The sequence below is a fragment of the Atractosteus spatula genome, chromosome 1, assembly GCF_055471065.1.
Source record: "Atractosteus spatula isolate fAtrSpa1 chromosome 1, fAtrSpa1.hap1, whole genome shotgun sequence".
Classification (NCBI taxonomy): Eukaryota; Metazoa; Chordata; class Actinopteri; order Semionotiformes; family Lepisosteidae; genus Atractosteus; species Atractosteus spatula.
This window is the reverse complement of record NC_142706.1, coordinates 44,191,182-44,215,074: the sequence shown is the minus strand read 5'-3', so window position 1 is coordinate 44,215,074 and position 23,893 is coordinate 44,191,182. Positions and strand designations below refer to the sequence as shown.

Here is a 23,893-nt window from a genome sequence, read left to right as displayed (position 1 = left end):
AGAAAAAAATGGTTCCACATACCTACTGGGAAGTCATTCACCACACATCAAAACATAAGGCCAGTGCAGTCAGAAGAATGTCCCAAGAATTGGCAAGAACTCAGTGATGCAGCATAGCATCTGAAATTATTAGTTTGCATACTTCATACAGTTATTAAAAAATGGATACACAACCAAATGACTTTTACCTTACGAACGTTAGTTAGTGTCCCACTAACTGTTCATGTAGTCATTTCATCACTTGAAATCACTGTAGAACACAATCTATTGTTTTCCCTAATATCAAATGTATGCATGTAATCTTTAGTGACCAAACTCACCTATTTACAGGCTTCACAGTAGGAGAGGAAATGTGGGCCCCCACTTCTGCATCTCCATCTCGGGGATCAACTTCACGCAGTCTGCATCAGTCTCTGTAGCTTGGTCAACAAAGAGTTGAAATGTTTATGAAGCAGTTCCCTGTTTCCTTCGGGAAAGTGTTAATTTGCTTTGTGTCTAGATGTGTTATCAGAGTGATACTTGTGAGTGCTATTTTGTGAAATAAAAGAAATGATTTTCCATATCTCTGAGCAATGGATCACAGGAGAAATTAGAAAGAAGTCAGGCTGCAGGAGATCAAGGTGGTTAAGTGGGAAGGGAGTGATTACACTTAATTTATTTCTGTGCTTTCTTACAATACAGTAGTACTGCACTTTAAAAGTAATAAAAACAAAGTGGAAGAGTAAAGAATATACACTCTGCTTACAATGAAAAAACTCTACAGAGCCTTTCTATGATACTATAACTGATCTACTTGTTTGCACGTGTAATAGCTTGACTTTCAGTGCAATGCTTATTGTCATCTGTGACTGTTCAGATTTTATGATGCAAGGAAAAGCAGTTCTGTGTTCTTCCACTGGGGTGAACGAATGAGAACAGAAGTATGAAATCAGTTAATTTTGAAAGATTTTAACTATTGTTTATAGTAAGTATTAAAATGTATAGTTTAAGTACCATTGTACTAATTGCCTATAATTAAGGCTCAGATGAACAAAATATTGGAGGTCACTCCTACAATTAAGATATTGAGTACATTTTGCAAGCTACACAATTTTCTCTACTTTTCGTGTTAAACATTTTGACTTCCTGAAACCAATGCCAGTAAGTTATGCGCAGTTGTGATTGGCGGTTAATACTTGCAGTATTTGTTTTTAAACGGATGCAAATTCTTTTCTATTCATGGTCACTGATACTGCAGTAACTTCAGTACTTCTTCATCAGCACTTGATTCCTCTGTCCTCCCGTCTGGTCTCCCTGTGAGAGCTGTGTTCTGCCATTAAAGTCTTGAACCCATGCGTGTGGAAAATGGAACAGTGGTTTGGACTCCTGACTGCAGACTCATGAGTTTATGTGCCAACTCAGGAAGATAAGTGGCTATAGCTGCGAGCCTGGCTCTAGAACCAGTAATAGGTACCAACACTTGTGTATGTACTGTATATACAGTACAAGACCACTAGGTAATTGTGGCCTGTTCAAATTGGGAAAAAAGGTGTTTGACAAATTGACAATTATTAATAATTACTACTATACTCCTGTGTCAAATGAGGTGTTGGCACAAACAGGTCTTCTCATTTACCAGAAAAAATCTGAAAACTGTGGCTGTTAATTAAGTTAATGATATTCCATCAAGAAAACTTAATTAGCCAGTTTGCCTTGAGTTTCTCACGTGACGTTCTTCTCCGCAACGGTGTTTAACAAGTCCTCTTATCATGGGGAAGATGTGATAATTGTCTGTTTATACAGATTACCTTTAGTGACTGAGATCTCTTCACGTTTTGGAATGTACTCTACAGACGTACCCACTTTGCCTTCTGTTTTTTGATGCTGCGCGGAGCACAGATATTTTAGAGTAGATTTCAGCTCTTTCCCACACAGTATTTTTAGCCACGTCAGCGCCTTGGTATTTCTTTGCACTTCTGCCCTTTGTTTCTTTATTGGCATTTGGCTAAAACCCCTCTCAGTGGGGTGTGTGCTGGTGAAGTGCCAGATGATTCAGCAGTTTCAGGAGCCCTTTTCCCATCTGTAAATCAAGACTTGTATTATGTGATATTGATCTCCCATTTGCTGCAATAAAAGCTCACAACTGATGCAAACACAGTAGGCAGTGGATTTGTTTTCCATTCATTTTCCGAACTGCTTTAACCTTTTTGATTCTGATCTCCGTTAATGTTGCTCTTCTCTTAACCTCCAAAATTGAAAGTTAGATCCATATGACAGGCTTAAAAAATTTGCATTTTTTTGTGATGTGTAACTTGGAGCAGCTCACAGAGGTAACACCCTTTTCTTGGACACTGACGCTATCCCTCAATGCCTGAAGATTCCTGGCGGATAGCTCCCCGTGACAGTGCAGAATTAGTCCAGCCCTCCTGAACCGCCGTGGAGGGATAATCCAGTGAACCGCAGCTCCCTCTTCTCTTTGGCCTGGCACCTGCAGAGCTGGGCACTGTTAGAAGATCTGTAATACCTGTGATTGGCACGCAAGCTTTCTCCTTGTCCAGTTTTGCGACCAGAATGTGGAAAGGAGCCACCAAGTGGGGCTGATATTGACGTGTCGGAGGATGTGTGATCGTGTCGGTCATTATCATGAATCTCTGACTGGGTGCACCGGTGAGTCAGGTAAATGTCTATTACAGTGATGTTTGTCTAGTGTTGGGTTGGTTGTAAAAGGGGACCAATTGGTGACTAAAACATTGGTGTTTTGTTGTCCTTTTTCCCCACAGAAATTCTGCTGCTTTAGTTTAGTATCAGCTTTAAAAAAATAACTTTTCTGTTGTTAGTCAACGTTATCTGGATTATAGGATTTTTCCTGTTGAATGACTGTCATAGAATGTTGAAGACATCATCACTATTGTTATACTGTTAGATTCAGACTAGTCGCTGAGTCCCTGTACCACACTAATGGGTGTGTGCTAAGAATTGTGACAGTAACACTAAACATCAGTCTGATCTTCCTCCTTGATGCTTGTCGCTGTAGCCTCAAGATCTTGATACCATCTGCCTAAAGTGTTTTTTGAAATGCCTATAGATTTCTGACAGCATATTGTCAAGGTGTAGTTTAAGTACAGGTGTGACGTGTTAACCAGAGTGAGACTAATCTGTGTCTTAGTAGATGATTGGAAAAAGCAATCCATGATGCATCGATGCTTTAGAAAAATGTTACTTGAGCAACCAAGGAATCAGGTGTATGTCCTGGGTGCAAGAAGATAAAGCACTGTGCCAAACATGGCTATGCTAGGACTTTTGCTTGTAGAGGAATACCGAAAGCTTATTGGTTAGTAGTATGCAAAATCACTCCACTGACATCATTCTACTGTGCCTTTCAGCCTCTTTTAAAGTGTTGGATTTTGTCAGCAGATAAGTACATATTTAGTTTAGGTCATCTGTCCCAGCATCTGTTATGATCCTGTGCAAATCGTTTCCGCCAGAGGCACTGGATTGATTTCACTGCCCAGGGAAGCAAAACAGCTTTGTCAAAATAGAGAATTCTCACCCAGACGTACTCATTGCTTCTCAGACTCTGTAGCTGAAAGTCCCTTCTCTATCTGGGAATTGTTCAGCTTGTATTTCCCTTCCAATCCTATTTTCACACCAGCAGAAGTTGCCGTTTGCTTTTGCGTGTCTGTCTGCTGCTGAAATGCAACATCATGCTATTGGAGCTTTTTTCAAATTTCAAGTTAACCATTCCTTATTTGTAGGAATATGTCTCTACTGCTGTCTTTGTTGATGTACGGAAATCCGTTTCTTTTCTTAAAGTGAGAGAGTAAAATTTGGGAGAAGCAATGTTTAGATTTGTAACTACTTCCTACAAATATTAGGGCTTATTGTTAGATATGTATTGGAGATTTTGTATGAAATGAAGAAAATCCATTGTTTTGTTTTTTTTATACACTCACCCAATTTGGAACCACAGTTTGTCTTTCGTGACTTACAGTAAACCACTCCTGTGTCCACACAGGGAGAGTGATGAAGCAGACAAGCTCTTTCAGCCCCTTCCACCCAATAAACCATTCATTCATCACTTGACATGGTACAGACTCGGCAATGACAAACAGGAGGTCCAACACTGGTTGGAGGAGAGGAGATTTGCTCACTCATGATGAACCTGGATGTTACAGGGCATCACTGTTACTCTGAGAGTCAAGAGAGCCAGAGCCAAGCAATGTCATCCTGTCATGTACTACCACATGGGGAATCCTGGTTATGTGATACGACACGGGCTCAAACTGTAGAGGGCTGCATCACGCCACCTCTAAAGCTATAGTTTTACCTGTGGAGTCACTGAGGAGCACTTGAGCTTTGTTGTCATCAAATATCTGTGTATTTAATTAAGAAGTGGATGAAATTTTAATGGTGCATATTACAGTTTCAAACTAAAGTATAGAAGGAAGACCGAATGAAAACTGTTCACCGTTTGGTGACATTTCCTGTCCTCTACTTTTGTTTGAGAAGAGCATTAGTTTATAGCTCTGTAACTTGCTAGTAATACCGTCTTTCTCCCGCCTTGAGGATAGGGTTACAGCCCTGTCTGAGCATTAGATATGGGATGTTGCTGATTATCAAGTAGTGTGGAGAAAGCAGCAGCAGCAGCAGTGCAGTATCAGTTTAAAGACATGGCAGTAACGCCCCTCAGTTTTATTAAGTTGCCAGTAGGCCTTATCAGGTTAGCCAACTTTAATGCAGCGATAAAGTGCACGTCCCAAACCCACCAGAGACACTCCCTTTCTGGAGAGACACAGTGGTGTTCCAGCGGTTTGTTCAGTTATCCTCGTTTCATTCATTATGAAAAGGCAGTGGCACATTAACATAACGGCTTTTTAAGCTACTTTAAAAGATCTAAGCAATAAGCTACATGTTCACAATATGAAATAGCACATTGTTTCTGGGGCTACGTGTCCTTAGTCTTCGCAAATTCTGAGTGGCACTGACTTTGTAGTTCTGTCATTTGCCTTCTGCAAGGAACCAGTGTTCTTTCTGTGTGGATAAAATCAGCAGTCCTGGACTGCTGTCCTTAATCCTAGAAGTTTACTCACAAGGCTTCCACACAAAGTCCAGTCCAGGCCCAGAAGTTCAGTGCAGGTCCTGACGATCACATCATTTCCCACAGCAAGAGACACCCTGGGCCCACAGTCTCCACTGCAGTCTTCCTTGGCCCCTCTGGAAGTACGAGCCTCTGTCACTGCTGGTGATGCCGTCCTGCTGTACCCTGGGGATGGAGCCATTCCTGCAGAGTCTGAGTTCATTTCCAGCTCACCGTGCACAGCTTGGGGGTTGGTCCCCCCCTGAACATACCTTCAGCAGTGACACTTGTGGTCCCCATCTTTTGGGAGGTACCCAGCTCTTTCTTCACCTGACTGGACAGTTTAGCTCCCACAGCCGGAGCCGATCATGGTCTTCATGGAGGTGTCTGGACCCCTCCCCATGGGGCAGCTGTATCTCCAGTGGCATGGGTTGCCCTTCACCTAGTACTCTGCTGTGTGCTGGCTGTTGCTCATGCACCAAGCATGGTTTAGACCCACCTTGCAGCTCTTGCTGAGGTTCTGCAGCACAAGGTCCCCATCCGACTGAACATCTCAGTGACCTAGGTGTGGATTCTAGTTTCATTTACAGGCAGCCTTGATCTTTTCTGGGGAGCTCTGTCAGTCAGTCCAGGTTCAGCTGTGGCGTGGAGCCAAAGGTGCAGAACTTAAACTTCCCATGAAGAGTGGATGAGCGTTTGTGCAGAATATTATAAACACTGCTAATAGTGTGCAATACTGTTTTGTTTTGCACAAATACCCAATACCCACATAAAGGTGCCGATAGAGGTTGTATGTATTGTGAAATTACACTCTGCTGACCTTCTGTAAAAAAGTCTGTTATTTTTACCTAAAAAGTATTTGTGAATGAAGTCTCACATGGACTTGTAGGTTACAAACACTGCGCTAGGGTACTGTGCTTCTTACTAAGTAATAAGGCAATATTACACATACCTAAAGAAGTACACACCGCTGAAACTGCTACTTTTATCTGGGCTATTCAAAATATGAAAAAGATGAAACTGTATACTAAAGCCCATCTGCAAACATTTGCATAGGATTACTAACATTCTAGTTTTGGGATTTCTGGATTTTACATCTTAAAGTTCTTTGTTCACTACTGGAAAGACATAGGCTTGCAGAAGTGGATTATAAAAGTGTTTTATTGTGGGAATGAACATTTATCAGTTCTCTGCATGTTCCTTGTCAAGCGAGTGGCAAAACATCAGTATCAACATTACAGAAATAGTTATTTGGACTAAAATAAGAAGGTACACTACTACTTTATGTAAAGGGTTGCTAATAATAAGATAATTAATAAGATTTCCTTAATTCCTTCCGTCAAGAAGTACTTGAATGAGAGCAAAGCGTGGCAGTTTATGTTGTGTAAGGATGAAAAAGTATTTTCAAACATAAAAGGGAATAATTCAAAAGTTTCAAATAAAGTAATTTTCAGTCATTTATCTGAAGGTGCATCGCATGTTCATTTAAATCTTTTAGAAAACAATCTTCACAAACTGTAGTAGTAGTAGTGTAAACTGATACTGTAGTTCAGGACATTTTTCTCTTGATGGAGCATTGAGGTTACAGGAAAAATTACATTTTTATATGCTTTTTAAAATGTATAGAATACATCAGTCTGTCTTTATTTTTTTCCCTTTTTGTATGTGAAGTTTGCATGAGTTTTTTAAATTTGCCAAGAACATTCCTCACCACAGTTATAGACTACCTCATCATCATCTAAAGCTGTTAAGTCATGAACGTCACACATTGAGGATATCAGCACAAATTTATAATCCTTCTACCCTTGTAGTAGTTATGAACTGCTTAATGGCTTTTAAGTTTTGTTCGTACTTTAGTACTAATTTACTGACATATTGCTTTAACATATTAGAAAGCTTTCTAAAAAAGCATTGTATCAACACGGTAAAGAAGAGAATACTTCACCAGATCCAGGAAGAAGCTGTGGCTGAATTCTGCATTTTTCCTTTTTGTGAATTTTCAATCCTTAGTTACACTTCATAGTGTTAAGGCACCACTTTGAATATTATATAGAACTCTGATGCTAAACTTCAGATACAACTTTCATGAGAACATGCCAAGAGCTAGTCAATGAAAACAATGCAACATTGTTCTTTCATGTAGTTTTGGAGAGTTTCTCAGCAGGTGAGAGCAGGTTGGTTTCCAGTTAATTTAAATTTCTCTCTTTTTTATTTGTCTTTTTAGAGCAACATGGCTCAACCAAAGTGATTCGGGCTGGAAAGTCAAAGAGCCGGAAGTCCAGTAAGGTAAGTCTTTGACTGAAGGCCTTAGTCAGTATGATTCCATGTCAAACCCAGAATGGTGTTGAGGTCGTCCGCTCCTCTTTGTAGGTTGGCAATTTAGGCTTGTTTTGAGGAGCCCAAATAATCCACACAGTTTACCAAGATAATTACATTGCAGCCAGGGCTGCAGAAGTCTGTGGAGTAATACCCCTTCCTTCTGAAAAAATAACAACGCTATCGGTTGGTATTTATGCATGCAGAAAATACATACGTACAGATGTGCTGTATGAGATACTGTGATGTACAGAATATCTGCAAATAGATATATGCACAATTAAATCTGGCATCTGTTTAAACCTTTTCCTTTTTTTAAAGAAAAAGTACTTGGCTCACATTGTGCATGTGGGTTCAAGGACTCTGCAACCATGATAGAGGCAATTTAAGAAAAATAGTGGTGATTGAAGAAGCTTTTATTTGTGTTTGGTTTGTGGTATGTTCCCATCTGAATGTCACCGGAGTTGTCTGGGTTTATGTGCCCCTGGGACTTGGCTGTTACATCTGAGCTTGCTGTTGTCAGGGAGTGCTGGGTCACACCAGGTCTACTATGATAGTGTCAGATCTGGGCTGTAAGAGTATATGTTTCTTAAAGTCAGCAGCACCAGTTTTGACATTGAAGCACTATTTTTATGTGGAAGGAGCCTTCTGGTGTATGACCTTGAAAACGTCACTTCATGTTGCAAATGTATCTTTCAATGTGTGATAATACTGTATTTTTCAGAGAAGACTTGATTAAGGGGGGAAAAAAAACAAACGTAACTTTACCATAAGAACAAAATCAGAATTGGAGATCTGTAATTATTTTTTATTATGTACACAACATCAAATTTAGAACTGCCTTAGCAAGTCTTAAACCTACAGCCCTGCAACTGCACAAGCCAGCTGACGACACTTCTGTTGTGCCCGTCAGAACTATTCGTGTTCTGACACACTGAAGTGCTGCACATATCAAACCCAGAATGACGTCGCGGTGCCTGTCAGGAGCATGACTGCTGATTGGAGGAGAGGCGAGTCTATCGCTGACATCACTGCAGGCTTCCAGTTGCTGAACAAGTCATAGGAGTCACTGAATCTCCCATACCTTGCCAGAGTCTAACCCAAAAGCCCACTCTGCCCTTGCATCACTGAGCCAGTTATACATCCATTGGAAGAACCTTGCTTAAGTCATGTTCTAGTCACATTTAAGTGTCGTCTTGCCTATTGGACTCAACTTAACATTCTGAGTAAGGCCAGTACGGTAGACTCACCAGGTAACACTTTGACAATAATAATTTTCAAAACATTGTTGAGATTAATTTAGCAGAACAAAACTTTGATAACACAGTAAAGTGTTACTGCAAAGTGAGTAATTTACTTTTGAAACGTCCAATATTCTAAGAAGGTGTTAGCAGGAATGAAAGAAGGAAAAAATAATAATATTTGGACTTCAGACCTAATAACCAATCTATGGCATGAAATGTACGTCGGTTGAATGTGGTGTCAAAATCTGCTAAGTTATTGCTAAACTATAGACTAACTTCTTTATGTGCATTTGATGTTCTGTTTGTGGACACCGAATTAGATGGCCAGTTATGCAAAAATAATTATTTTCTTGTCTGTAACTTAGTGTCTTTCAAGGTCTGCGTCATTTAGACATTTCAGAATTGTCCTATTACATATCCTGGAGAATATTTTATTTAAGTCAGAATTTTGAGCACCCTGACCCTCTTTTTTTTGTTTTTGGGTGCAGTCAAGTGACTTCAGTGACATTACCAACTGGCCGACCCCGGGGGAAATCGCCCACAAAGAGGTGAGTTAAGCGGATTAAAAAAGCCGAGATGCTCATGAAGCTCCTGTCCCTCGGGGCCTTTCTGAGCGAATTCCTGGCTGGTGTCTTGAATGGAGTGAGGGGGTGGGTGACGGCTCTGCCATGCGTGTCTAAGTGAGCTTAGCGAATTCTATTGCTGCTCGCTGGACAGTTGTGCTTGACGTCTTCTGCATGACTGCGGCTCGTCACAGGTAGGCGGGCAGCCATGAATGTGATTGTGTGCACCTGTTGCCCATTCTGAAAAGCAACACGTGCTTGACGCTTGACAGTGTTCTACACTGGTACTATAAACAGTGGGGGAATGCCTGGGCTCCTGTCTCCCTGCCCACACCCTGGTGGTCAGATGAAGATGGTTTTTCTTCTCGCCTGCCCCCTGCTGGATGCTGCTGCTACTGCAGGCCTGAAGTGTAGGTGACCTACCATCCAGATAGCAAGGTCATGTTTCAGGCAGCTATTTCTGCAAGTGACTACACCTCCCGAAAGGGATAAAAATAAGCACACTTACTGTTTATTTAGCAGGTTTGCGCTGTATAACTGCCCACCTTCGACTCGTTCGAAACAAAGCCTCGGGACAAAGTTTCGTTGTCAGGTTATAATTTGTGTTCTAACAAGATCCTTTTTATTTGTACATAAACAGCAGATGATACAAATCTGTATTTGTCTATCCCAGGTATAAACAAAGTAAATTATGTGTAGATGAGGAAAGATAACTTTATGGGCCGATTCAAATCGAAGATCTTTTTGTTTTAGAAAGAGTGCCAGCTCAAAATATTTTGTAGGTTGAGGAAAAATAAGAATCAGGAAAGATTCCACAGGAGATAATTGGATAATTTCTGCACTAAAAATATGCAAGCTCTAATATCCTTCTGTAGGAACACATGCCAGCTTTGTTTGTCCCACATGTTTTTGTGTTTCTAAGGATTAACCAGGAAAGCAAACCCTTTTAGAGAGCAGTTCACCTATCAAAAGGTGACGAATAAGCTAAGGCACAATAGATGAAAAGTTCTGTTCCATGATTGAATTAATCTCTGTGTTTAGAAGACAAATGACCTCTGTGTCTGGATTCGGCCTCCTAGTAAAGGAGTGTGCTGGGACAGTCTTTCTAGCCTGTTAGCGCCTTGATCTCTGCTTACTCCCTTCAGGCTCTGGGGAGACTCTGATGGGTCAGGGTTAGGTTTTCCTGCCTCAAGGAGTGGTTTTTAGGCAAGGGTTCTGAAGTATGATGCTTTGCTTGGGTGAGTTTCAACATGCTACCGGCAACCAAACCCCTCTTCTGACTCTTTGGTGGGTGCAAAAGAAATTCAGATACTTTGTCAGTTTTAGCTTTGGACTAAAAAAATGTTTACTTGGTATTGCTGTGAATATTAGGCCATAGTTTAAATGATTTTAAGCTATCGGCAATATCTGTTAGCTAGTTAGTATTTTCTTGGCTTCAGAAAACGCATCCTTCGATTTACAACTGTAGTATATTCCTGGAAAAAAGGTTTGTTTGGGGAAAATTTAGAAAATGAAATTCCCCTTATTTTACATGCAAAATCTTGCAGTATAACTTATTTTTTTTATGCTAACAAAGTAAGAACATTATTGCTTGTTTATGATAATTACCCTGTTTACTCTAGCACAGTAGTTAGCAAGATAAGAAAAAATAAATATGTAAAAATCTGAACGCTGAAGACGCACCGAGGAATTTTGTAGGTGCTCACAATATATGAGGTATTTCTCAGTACCTTTTGGAACTGAGAAAAAGGTTATGACAATGCATACTTTGTTATAGTTAAAAAAACCATAAGCTGGATGTTTTAAAATCAAGGGATGGGTATGGAGTAATGCAGCAGTTGTTCCATTATTGAAAATACTGAATGTTGAAATCCACTCAATAAAAATCGGTTAATTTTATTTTGCACTTGTACATGTCAGCAGTTCTCTGACATTGTGTTTTGACTCCAGGGTCTGTACAGCTCACTCGGCTTCAGATTTTGCACTTGTAGCGATTGTGAAGCTTCCTGGGCGGAGTGTCACCTGACAGCCATCAGAGTCTAAATTTTATTTCTTTTGCACTACTGTGTTGACAACAATTTGGCATGTAAGAGAAAATCTACAGTTAACAGCTTTCCTTTTGCTGAGTCTTGCCCTGGCACTGAAATAATAAAAAAAAATCATCCTTGTGCTGTTTTAGCAGCACCAGAACATCATCAACACTCAGGGCAAGAAGGCTCCTCCAGCCAGGAAGGAGAAGGAAAAGGAGAAGAAAAAGGAGAAGCTGGAGAAGAAAGACCACAGCAGTGAGAGCAAGGAGAACCGGGACACCCAGGCGGACCCTCCAGAGGAGAGTCGCGTTGATGAGGAGTCCCTGTCAGCTGCCATGAAGAAGAGAGGTGGTAAGCGCTCTGCCCAAAACACACAACACACCACAGCACACGAGTGTGGCCTTCAGACTCTCTCAGCCTTGGAGCTAGAGCCTCCATGCCTCCTGGAGGGATCACATTAAGAGAGATCATCGTGTGGTTCATCATGCCGGTTCACCATTCTAGCGAAACAGTTTCTGCAGATTTTTTCCAAGTTTTTTTTTTTCCCTCAAAGAGTGAATGACATGATCCACATTCCAGAAAGGGTGAACGAAACAACCTTGCTTTGTTTCCAAGTCTGGTCAATCCGAGGGGCTTGACTGATCCATAGTATTGGTAATAACTTTCTCAACACAAAAAATGCATCCTGTTTGTATAAATGCAAGAGCGCTGTCAGTGATGTCAGCAAGTAGTTGGATCATAATCTCAGTCTTTTTTTATTCAGTGGCTAAATCATAAGCTGGATGTTCAATTCACTTATTGATTATCAAGAAAAGGGAGAGGCTTTGATTAGGTTCCATAATCTGTATTATGAAGAGAAACTATAATAGGGTTGCTGTTGTACAATGTTAGAAATCGAGGCAGTGTCCATACACATTACTTTTAGGATTACCTGTCTACCCTCGCCTGATGGCAAAAAGAGGATGAAATTTCTACCCCTGTGCAAAAACTTGGAAAATAAGGGAAAAAAATCCCTTTTCAGTTGTTTTCTGTTTTAGTTAAGAATACTTTTTCTACTTCATCAGTGTTGCTTTGTTTCCTCGTAAGGCTGCTGTGGCCGTTTATTTCATGTGGCTCAGCTAAGTGGGAGATTGTTCACTGTGGCACAAAACTCCAGATTGTGGTGATGTGCCCAAACCATCTCCTTTAGTAAATGTTTGATCAACTTCTAAAGATAAACGCCAACTGTAGGAAGAGTGAAAAGACAGAAAGATTTCCCTTGGAAATATTTGCGCAGATTAAACTCGTATGGCCAGTCCCCTCCCAGCTACAAGCCAGTACCCAGTATCTCCTAAGAAAATAATAAATTCTCCTATGCCAGTAAGCTTGGCCTCCTGTCTCAGAAAGTTTTTAGGGAGTTATACAGTGTCAACATAACAGTTTCAAGGACTTCCTGAACCCTATTCCACTCTCCTCTCTAAGTTGTGTGGTATGGGGATAGCATTACAGCCCAGTATTCAAACCCTTCTGTCCCAGAAATATCCCAGCTCCATACTGTATGTCTGGTCACCCATTTATGAAAGAATCCTTTGAAATACCGTTGACAGAAGCTGCAGGTAATTTTAAAATAAGCAAGGTCTCTGGAAAAAAAACTGTTCTCTGGTCCTTAATACCAGAGCCTACTTAATAACACTCCGAAACAGAATGGCTTTTAAGACTAACCATTAATTTAGAACTTCCTCATGCTAACATAAACCTGGTTCATTGCAAGGTGGGAATTAGTACTGTCTGCAAGCCATTATTTAAGTTTTAAGAAATGAAATTAAGAATTTGGAATCAATTAAGAAATTGAAATTACTTTTTAAAACATTTGGAATTGTCAGATCCGGGGATATGAGGCTTTTAAGAGACTGGAAAAACTAACATCATTATGAGAGTGCCCTCTCTTTTTATCCTGCCTGCAGGCCGTGACAAGCTCTTGAAAAACTTAGTTGCCCTTTTAGTGCTGTTAGTTTCTTCAGAATTCAGACTGGAAACGCCCAACTGTGCGAAACCTAGGGCCTGTCACAGAAAAGGTGGGGCTGCTTCAGCTCCCTGTTGCCATTAAAATTGCTTTTCTGTTCTTTGGAGTCTTTGGCCTTTCACACACATTTAACCACTGTGTGTTTTCATACCCTACTGTTCTTCTGTAAAGGAGGTCCTTCCTGACAGCACAGTGTAAATTTTAACTCGTGAGGGTATATTCCACAGGGCATGTTACTTGTACCCTGTACGCTTACAGTCGAGAACTCTTCTAGGCCTTTATTTCTGTGCGTTACTCATTGTTGTTTCTCATATAACCGAGTGACAAAAGTTTACTGAGCAGTTACAATTGGAAGAAGTTTGAGTTATCAAGGCAATATTTAAGAACTGCTGAAAGGGAAAGAGAAAAATAAGCTTTTCAGTCATATTTTATTACATTTCACAGGATATAATTCATGATTATTGCTTCTCCTGTGGGAGCACTGGGAAGATTTAGAGACTAAATCTAAAACAAATAGTTAACTAATATTCTTTGTTTACGTTTTTGCTTTTCGCAATTGTTTTTATATATTTCTGTTCTTGGCCTCCTTTTATTTACATTTAGTTAGGTTACATCTTGAGTTTTAGGCTCTCTCATTAAGCACTGGATTAGTTACCTTTAAGTGCCATTTAAAATTAGATGTAATGAAACATTTGGCTTAGTTCTAATTCATGTTATCTATGCTGCGGTGTTTTTAATTTATCTGTTAACTAAAAAAATGAATTAATTAAGTTTAAAATCTACATCAAAATTGATTATTATTGATTCAGACAGTGTTGCTTTCAGTTCTATAACTCTTTTTTTACACAATACAGCACACTGCAAATTTTTTAGATCTTACCAGTCATTCCATGTATATTTCTTTTTGTACAGTACCTTTCATATAAAGTTTGTCATTTTCCTGGGTGTTTTATGCCTGGGTAGGACAACATACATTTGAAATTCTAAAGCTTTTTGGCCACCTGCTGGGAAATATTTAAGGCCTTATTCTAAAAAAACATTTTCGCAATGAATTGTCTGTATGTTCTTGCAAAAACATTTTCCACTTGTGTTGTCCTAGTCCATCCAGTCTCTCTAAGTTATCAATATCTTAATATTTGACAAATAGGTTAGTTTGGTTTAACTAAGCAAATTAGGTCTGCAGTATTTTTTTTCATCAGGGTAACTTTTGTAAAAATCAGTGTCTTTAGGAAGAAAGCCCACCTGTACCCTTTATATTTGTCCTGTTTAAAATGTGCATCTTAGTCCTACAAATCATTGGATGTCTTTTTAAAAAAATGAAAAACTTTGAATCTGTTCCTAATTCTAAGCATGATGTGCACATTGTACGGAAATTTATTTTAAAAAAACAGTCACATGTAAAACGCGAGTGGAAATGTTTTGTTTTAAATTGTTCAAAAATATTTTGGCATCTCCTCCATATGGTTTCCCTCTGTATTGCTCTTGAGCACAGTATTAATTAGTAGAATCAAGCTACTAGTGCTTGCACTTCAATGGTGCTTTATTTTTTAAAGAATATTTTATAAGGGGGTAAAAGTAAAACTAGATTTTCATGCTTATTAGTTACACATATGACTACCATTATGAATATTATTTGGGGAACTGTCTGAGTTGAAGGAGACATTTTCACTGCTCATCGGTGTACTAATGGGTGCTGAGTTTCTCCTCGTTGTTAATTCTCTCCTGTATAGATTACAAGGTTTTGCATAAAGTCAGTCATGTGTAATTGCCTACTTCTGTGTGTGTAGAAATGAGTGCATGAAAACATTTGGGTGTGTATGCATGTTTGTAGGAGGTTTAAAACTCATAGGACGCCTGTGAAAACCTCACCTTCCAGCCTTAAAAAACTGCTCATGCGTTATGAAATGATATTGCGATTAAAACAGATTTGTTTTAGTTTTAGAGTAGGTTTCTCAGGGCTGAGGAGCTCCAGAGTCAATAATGTTCTCAATCTACGCCTGTCGTTAGGTAACAAACATAAATGGGTCCCACTACCACTAGAAGACTCCAGTCAGGACGACCAGGAAAGACCCAGCTCCCGAAACAGCTCTCGTTCGCGCTCAGAATCCAACAGGGCCCTGCCCAATAACAGAAGGAATGATTATGCAAGGAGTAAGTTTGCTCTTCATTTACATACCAAAGCACTTCAAGGTGGTACGCTTTCTCGCTCAGTGGTGTGCTTCACTGAAGACAGGTAGGGTCTGGGAAAGCTGTGAAGAAATGTACAGGAGTGCATGTGGCTTCCTCACTCCACCTCCCCCTTCACTTTATCCTCATTCTTGTTTTTAATGAAAACGCCAGACGTTGAATCCTTTCTTTCCTGCTTCCACTCATTATAACTTGACCATTTACAGCGTTCATGTACCGTCCGAGATGTCTTGTGATTTTCGTTTTGCTCATTTTGATTCATCCTTTTGTTTAATGCAAGAACCCTGTAAGTCATCATCTGGATGGAAATTCTAACTTTCCACAGCAGTTCAAGAGTTTTCTATGCTATTTGTTATGTGATTGTGGGTTATTATGAAGTGATTCTAACTGCTAAGCTTCAGTTTGTTTCAGTTAACAAAGGTAGGTAGAGGATAGTTTATCATATAATAATTTGAAAGCCTATTTTCCTTTGTGGTATTACAATATATTGTTTATCATAACCCGCCACAGTGTACGCAGTAACAGAAATGAGCTACATGTTTTTTTTAATGGTGTAACATTTTACAGAAACAAGTGCTTCTTGTCATAAAAATCACGATGTGAAAATTGGGCATTTTAAAATGCAGGTTTGTCTTATCTTTACCTGAATGCACTCTTCCTTAGGTCTGGATTTATAACCATATGGAGCTTGGGGTCAGAGCTAGCATTGTGTACTTACTGCCTGTATTGACGGTCATGTACAATATTACATGAGATACTGCTCCACTTTGGCGTGTAGGAGAACTTTAATCTGCCTCTATTTCCAACAGTTCATTGCTGACTGGAAGATTCATTATAGCAGCTCTTATATCAGACATGCAGGCTGGCTTGGGTTCTCTTTCATGGTTGGTGTGACAGAGGCCTTACTGGCATATTTACAGTATTTCCTCTCCAGATTTCACAATGCCATAATAAAGGACTGCGCAGGGAAACTTTAACTATAAAGCTTGTGAAAAGGTTGGCAGAAGGGATTTTTCTGAGTTAGTCTCTGAAACAGGACTGATTAAGTGGTGGAGGTTTACATCATGAAGCGTGTTTAACATGCAATGATGCTTAACTTCAGCTAACGTTTTGATTTCTTTTCCCTCGGCTTAGCCCAGCTGAGACAGCAAAGGGCATCTGACTCATCCCACTGTTTTGCATCCCCTTTCTGTCCTAAAACTTTGATAGCATTATCCCCCCTTTGACTGCTTTTTATTTTAACAGATTAAGCTGGGCTTTCTGTTTTAAACACAGCTCTGTCTGGCAGCTCAGGCCAATCCAAATTTCTTTCTAAATTTTTCTTAAAATCAGGTTTTAAGAAATGTTTCATCTTCCACCTTCTCTGATGTAGATGCCAGCACTGAAGGAAGAAGAGGTAGTCTGAAATGTTTGTTGCCAAACCTGGGGTCTACCAGAGGTCTGTAGAAATAAGCTAATGGAGCAATTGGATTAATGGAAATCAAAATGAACAATTCGACCATGAAACACCTGTCAGCCCCGACTCATCTTGCCAGTTCTTACAGCACACGGCTGCAGGCGAGGCGACGAGAGTCTCTGTGACCAGACAGGGACCTGTGTGATGTGGGAGGCTTGAGGGTTATGTCACCTACCTTCTGCGTCTGTCCTTTTCCTCCCCAAGGCTGGCGGCGTGAGCGCAGGGAGGACCTGGACGAGGTGTCGAGCGTCCGCAGCGAGGGCGCTAACCTGAGGGGAGGCTTCCGTGGCCGGGGCAGGGGTCGCGGGCGGGTGAGAGGGCGTGGCAGAGGCGCGCACAGTGAGTACCACCCTTCCCCACAGCGCGACCAGTCGCCAAGGCCTTCAGCAGGGCAGAGGCGGGTCTTAGTTGGCTTCTCTGGGTTTCTGCGGGGGGAGCTCTGCTCAACCAAACGGAGCAGGACTCTGTCCAGAGAAGCTTCCGGGTAGAAAGATGCGTTGAGCTGTTGGAACACCTGTGGAGAAAGTGATGGGATTGACAGCAAAAACAGGTGTAAAACAACCTAAATCATTCACTTAAAACCAGAAACTAATTTCTCAGCAAGAGGAGTAGGAAGTTCCTGTTTTGTTGTTCTTTTAAAATTTGCGGTGGTGTAAAAACAATGAGAGCTGTTTAGGAGGTTGCTTTTAAATTTAAGAGGCAGATTTAGAAATCAAAGACTAGCTGCTGTCATCCCCTCAACTTTATCGGTTTCACTTTCAAGCCATGTGGCTACTGTTTGGCTTTGTCTGTTCTTTGTACAGTTTGTTCAGGTGATGTTGTAGCTTGTGTGTAGGCCTCGCTGAGTGTCGGTCCTGCTTTGTGAACCCCCTGCAGTGCACTACGACTACCCTTATGGGTACAGAGAGCCGTACGTGGAGGCTTCTGACGTACAATACCAGGCTGAATACAGCACCAACATGATGTATTACTACGACGATGGCACCGGAGTGCAGGTGTACCCTGTGGACGAAAATCTGCTGAAAGAGTACATCAAGCGACAAATGTGAGTGTAAGCTTCTTACATGTGATATTTCTAAAGGTTTCAAAACATCTCATGCGGCGGCCAGACTGCAGGGTGTCGACAAGCATTTTCTTTATTTGCAGGGTTTTGCCCAAGCCTGTAACGCCTCTTCAGCTGTGAATGCAGTGCAGTCCAGTGCAAATAATCCTCTGTGACCAAAGCCCAGTGAATCCAAATGCAGTTAAAATTTAATCTGTCTGTGAGCTCTGATCTCTCTTGATCCTTTCTTGGCACCCCTGGGTTTTCATACTGGAGGCCTTAGCATTTTTCCAATACAGAAATTAATTACTTTCTGCATTTTCCATGCATTCCTAAGTCTTTTCCAGGCTTGAAGGTTATGTATTGAAGGATTTCATTTTATTTCACTCTAATAAGATAACATCACTTTATTGGCCATATACAATTTCTTGTATTAGGAATTTGACTTTTCGCATATCCTCAACTTGCTCTCCATGAGACACACAGTCAGGAAGAGAAGCTTGGGGTCAGAGCGCAGGGACAACCATTTATACGGTGCCCCTGGAGCAGTTGGGGTTAAGGGCCTTGCTCAGGGGCCCAACGGAGTAGGATTCCTCTGCCAGACACAGGATACAAACTGGCAACCTTCCAGCCACAGGCACAGATCCTTAGTCACAGGGCCACTGCACTGCCCTTAATATTGTCCTGTCCTTTGTCATGCTGTGGAGACCTTGACATTAAAAAACAAATACACAACATTTATAAACTCTTTACTGTTCATTTAAAAAGTATTACTCTTGGATCTCCAGTATGTGTTATAATACAGCTCATACAGTAGATAAGGCAGTTTTTTTAACACTACTTATAAGAAGGGAAAGCAAGACAATTTTCTTACATTGTGCAGAATTATCAGTGGGAGACCAGTGGCTATCAACATGGAGGCTCCCTTGGTAGCCATTGTATCCCTCCATGACTGGATACATCAAATTAAGTCATCTGATGGCTCTAACCCCTGGCTCATATAGCTAAAAGCACTTCGTATTGATAAATTGTCTAGGTTAATTAAGTGCATTTAAAGGCTAATATATGTTCTCTAGTTATATGGTTGTATGAAAAAGGAAAAAAAATCTTGGCAAATTTTTCATGCAAAAATGATTTATGATATTAAAGACAAATGTGATTCCCAGCATACAGTCCCTTAGAATACCACCCTGAAATCTTCTTGCATAACACTGCTAGTTCCCCAAAGGGTTGATTTAAGGTTACTCTTCACTATAAATATATATATATAAATCTCAAGTACTCAAGTTTTGATAACATGACTAGAGTCATTTTCATTTTGATTGTTGCAGCTGATGAAAGGTAATAGTAGGTTAAACATTTTCTAAATGCTGATAAGTGAAACAAGCTGCACTGTTTGTATCATTTATTGAAAAGCCTGAATTCCAACAGTAGTCAGAAAGGAGAGAGTTACATTGTAAGTAATAAGGTCAGACCTGCTCTCCTCCAGAGTAGTCAGTACGCATTCAGTTAGGATTTGTGAAAGCCTTTGATGTACCCTTTCTGTCCAGCAGGGGGTGTCCTTATCCTTAGTTAACCGGTTGTAATCTGAGAGAATTGAATGCTAGAAGGCTTTTGGTGTTCTAGAATTCTCTCTCTGAGCACAGCAGGCAAAATAACTTCTCTTACTACAGTCTGAGGTGCAGAGATGGTGCCTCAGTAAGCACAATTTGAGGTAGGAGCTAAGAAAGTGATGGGTTTGGGTTTTATTAAGTCAGTGTCAACTGTGTTACTAGCAGCAACAGAAAACACTTTTTGGTTCTGATTATCCAGTCATTCTCACCTGATAAAATACATTGGCGACAGTGGTAGAAAATCTGCAGAGAGTGTTTTATTACCATTACTAGACACCTGTTTGTTTACTTAAATCATTATTTTTGCTGTGCACACAATACCATATTAAATGCTGGCCTTTTATATTAGCTCACTGATTTCAACATACATGTATATTGATGCAAAATGTTATCTCTGCTTTTTAAAACTAATAATAGCTGTGATGCATTAGGTCTTGCAGATTAAATATTTCCACAGATCTGTTCAATGAAACACACTGCTTCCTTTTTTTCTTAAAAAAGTTCCTTTCCTGTGACTAAACTTATATGAGTCATTTAATTGTAGTTTTTGTCTCTGTACAAAAAATACATATTAATCATTTCAGGTGTCAAAGCTTTCCACCCTCTAGTCAAAATTAGAAAACACAATTGCAGGTGTGAAAGTTGTTAAAATATTTGACAACAGACAAAGCTGACAAGCTGGCCTATAAATATAGAATTTCTTGCTGTCCAGAATTCTGATTTTCAAGAAGAGGAATAATACCAATTAGATAAGTACTATTTCAAATAACAAAGATGAAGATGAAAGTTTTAGTTACGAAATACGGAAGGGCTGCAAATGAGAATTTCACTTTTCTTTTTAATCATGCTTTTGTAAGAAGAGAATCTAGAACATAAAATATACAGTTTGTCGGTGTAGTGGCATTAATTATCCTTTTTTCTGCCAAGTGCAAATTATTTGCTTTCTCACCTAAGTCTCGTCTGTCAGCTTTTAAGTGTTTTTAACAAAGTGCTCTTACTGTTATAGTCAGCCTGCCTCCTAAATGCAGAACAGGTCGTTGAAGAAGTATTAAAGAGAAGAAATAGAATGAATATACAGTACAATTGCAATTTAAATGGCACCTTTTTACACTAAAAACCTCTTTTTAAAGCCAAATCTATATTGCGACTGATATTTTAGTGTATATCACTACATGTTATCTACATACAATTGTAGATAATATAGATCTATTTTATAGTGTCGTATTAGAGTTTTCTTTTTGGGAGCCCTAAGAACATAACTGTTTCAAAGAAGTGATGGCCATTCTTTTTTGGTGATAATTAGCTAATACATCCAAGGATCTCGCCCAGTCGCTTCTTCAGCAACGAAATGACGTTTTCTGATTGTGTGAAAAAAACTGAGAAATCATAACATTTACATGTTTGAAAGTAGACATGCAGCGTAACCCAGTTTTGCGTTTTTTGTCATTTGTTGAGAAATGATCCCTGCTGTTCTTCCTCTGTGTCTGTCACAGCGAGTACTACTTCAGCCCGGAAAATCTGGAAAGGGACTTCTTCCTGAGGAGAAAGATGGATGAGAAAGGCTTCCTTCCCATCTCCCTCATAGCCAGTTTTCATCGCGTACAAGCACTCACAACAGATGTCAGTCTCATCTTTGAGGTAACCTTCCCAAACACAGCTCTCAGAAAAGCTCCTGTCTAAGTGCAAATGCTTACTGTCGAAACCAGTCCGATCTGGTGGCACGATTGAAATTTGAAATCTAGTGAGTGTCTAGTGAGTTATCAACACTCATTCCGTTGATAACGTTCAAATCTTTTTAAGAAAGTGCGTAATTTGCTTCATTTCAGTGTTGCCTAACAAAGTTCAATTAACATCGAATTTCTGAGCAAAAATGGAAAACGTTTCACCACAACAGTTTTACCTCTGGCTCAGGCTGTGCTGTTGAATATTCAGAAAATGAGAAAAGAAAAGCTTTATGAACCAGTCTGTAAATGTTATGACAATTGTGTTAAGTAGGCAGGTGATGCATAGTTACGCTGAAATTGGCTTTTTCAATTTTTGTGTGCTTTTCGTAAAGTTGACCAGGAATGTAATGGACAAATAAGATGTGTGGAAAGTGAAGATTTGAATAATGGGGGAAATGTCTTGTGCTAAAAAAGACAACACAATGGCAGTGTATTGTCCATCTCGGAGGATCTGAGTTCATATGGGGCAGGACTTCAGTGGGTTCAGGGGGTAGGCAGGTGAGGACTCGGTCTAGTCTCAGGGTGTGCTGCTGTGGCCAGGCTCTGAAGGACAGCACCGAGGTGGAGCTGACTGACCAGAAGATCCGGACGAAGGTGGAACCGGAGCGCTGGCCCATTCCTGGCCCCCCCGCCCTCGATGCACCCCGAACCGACTTCTCCCAGCTCATTAACTGCCCTGAGTTCATACCAGGTCAGGCCTTCACCTCACAGGCCACCGGTGAGTAAGACAACTCTCTGGCTCCAGCGCCAGAACTGAATCCTTGATTGGCAGCTTCAGTAACATAAAACTGAGATTTGTGGACAGCACGGTGTACTGAGGTCAGCTTGTTACTGTATTCATTGGTTTGGCAGGACACTCCTTCATACTTCATTTAATCTTATTTTAAATTAGTTTCGCTCAAGCAGTTTTCTTAATAGAATTTCTTGTAAAAAACGCTGTAGAAGTCTGTTACTGTTAGTAAGTACTGTATGCGAAGTATAAAGAGAAGCTTTGTTCTATACATGTTAGAACAGGAAATATATATTGCACTGATTTTTAGAAAAAAAAGCAGGTGGGTTAGGGTATTGATTGTGTTCTTGGTGTTGTGATTAATTGATCATTATAACATGGATATATATTATATATCCTGTGCCCTTTCTGTGGGCTCATCTTGATGTGACAACATTCCAGCAGCACAGCACATGTGCTCCTGCTGCTTGAGTAGAAATGGGTGTTGTGGAATTAAATGTTACATTTTTGGGCCTGACTTGAGCCCCATTGAACCTGAGCTGGGATGTGCCATGGTTAATAAGCTATGTGTTTATCCAGGCTCTATAAGAGAAATAGGACAGAATCCCACAAGACCACATTTGCTGTCTGCCGCAAAATGTCTTGCATGTAGAGTTTGTATGGCTTCCAATGTTGGCCACACGCGCTACCACCAGATTGTAACAATAGACCGTTGTGGGCATACCGTTGATGACAGATGTGAATCAGCATATGAATTTACCTATATCAGGTACATTCAGTTAAAATTTGTGCACCTGATAAAAAAAGTAATTTTCTAATAATCACTTTGTGTTATCACTGATGATAACTTTGTGTATTTGTTTCAATTATAAATGTTTTTTTGATGCTCACATTTTTGCTCCACATTTTAAATGATGCAATGATGTACAGTATATAGTCCTAACTATTTTATTTGAGTTTGAGGAATAAACCAAGCTCTGAAAACATGAAAACTGGCTTTTCTGATGGACGGTTGAACTCCAGTGTGCTTTTCCTCTTCATTATAGAATGACTGTGGTCGGTAAAGCACAAGGCTTCTTAAGTATACTCCTGCTAGACGTCAGCAAGCTTTTTTCAGTCTGGCTTCAGCTCTAGCGTCTTCCCTAAATCTGGAGTAAAATTGTTAATAGGCAGTAATTTTTCATTTCAAAATTTAAATGGCTTATAGCTAAACAACAACAAAAATGCATTGATGAAAATCTTTTGTTGTGGAAGACTCGCACTGACATTCACATGATTAATATACATTTTGCCAAGCAACGTACACTTAATGGAAAATGACACAACGAACTGATCTGAGGGCGTTTTTACAGTACAGGACCGAAGCTTAATTAAACGAGACAATAAATACAAGCCTGTGGGAGACAATAACAAGTTACAGGTGTCTGATAAGTGTCAGCCAGTAAGCTTAGGCATTTGGAATGGCTGTACTTGGTCTTGGACAAGCTGAGACAAAGATCTTGGTCTCACTGATTGGTGTTACCATCTGGTTCTCGTTAATTAGTGTTGTCTTATGACACCAGGTCAGTCTCTGTATTAAGCTGGGCTGAAAAAGACGTACAGGAATGTGCATGTTAAAAAAACAGTATGGACAGATGTTAATCCTAATTTTCCAAAGCCTCTGTGGATAGGCTAGTGTAGCAGATCTTCTGACCATTGTGTGCTCTTCTGTGGCTATGCAGGGTCTGCTCCCAGTTCTCCTAGAGCGGCCAGCACAGGGATAATGAGAAAGAGTGCGGAGCCCAGCAACCTGCAGAGCATGTCCAAGGGCTTGTCCACCAGCCTGCCCGACCTGGAGTCTGAGCCCTGGATAGAGGTCAAGAAACGCCACCGTCCCTCTCCAGCCAGGCCTAAGGTAAGCTGCTCCTGCAGGACAGCTGTAGTTTTTAAT

The 23,893-nt window shown here is 40.2% G+C and overlaps 1 protein-coding gene across 9 annotated transcripts in view; it reads left to right on the top strand.

Moving 5' to 3' along the window:
• Positions 1-23,893, top strand: part of larp1b (La ribonucleoprotein 1B) — a 64,338-nt gene that overhangs the window by 24,401 nt on the left and 16,044 nt on the right. For 5 of the 9 annotated variants that reach the window (XM_088918028.1, XM_088918027.1, XM_088918025.1 and 2 more), the window contains exons 2-10: positions 7,281-7,342; positions 9,105-9,164; positions 11,359-11,560; positions 15,219-15,362; positions 17,059-17,193; positions 17,731-17,899; positions 21,003-21,147; positions 21,774-21,951; positions 23,685-23,857. In XM_088918028.1, coding sequence (XP_088774154.1) covers positions 7,281-7,342; positions 9,105-9,164; positions 11,359-11,560; positions 15,219-15,362; positions 17,059-17,193; positions 17,731-17,899; positions 21,003-21,147; positions 21,774-21,951; positions 23,685-23,857 — 1,268 coding nt within the window. The remainder of the gene's footprint in view (positions 1-7,280; positions 7,343-9,104; positions 9,165-11,358; positions 11,561-15,218; positions 15,363-17,058; positions 17,194-17,730; positions 17,900-21,002; positions 21,148-21,773; positions 21,952-23,684; positions 23,858-23,893) is intronic. The other 4 variants (XM_088918032.1, XM_088918030.1, XM_088918026.1 and 1 more) reach the window with 3 other exon arrangements.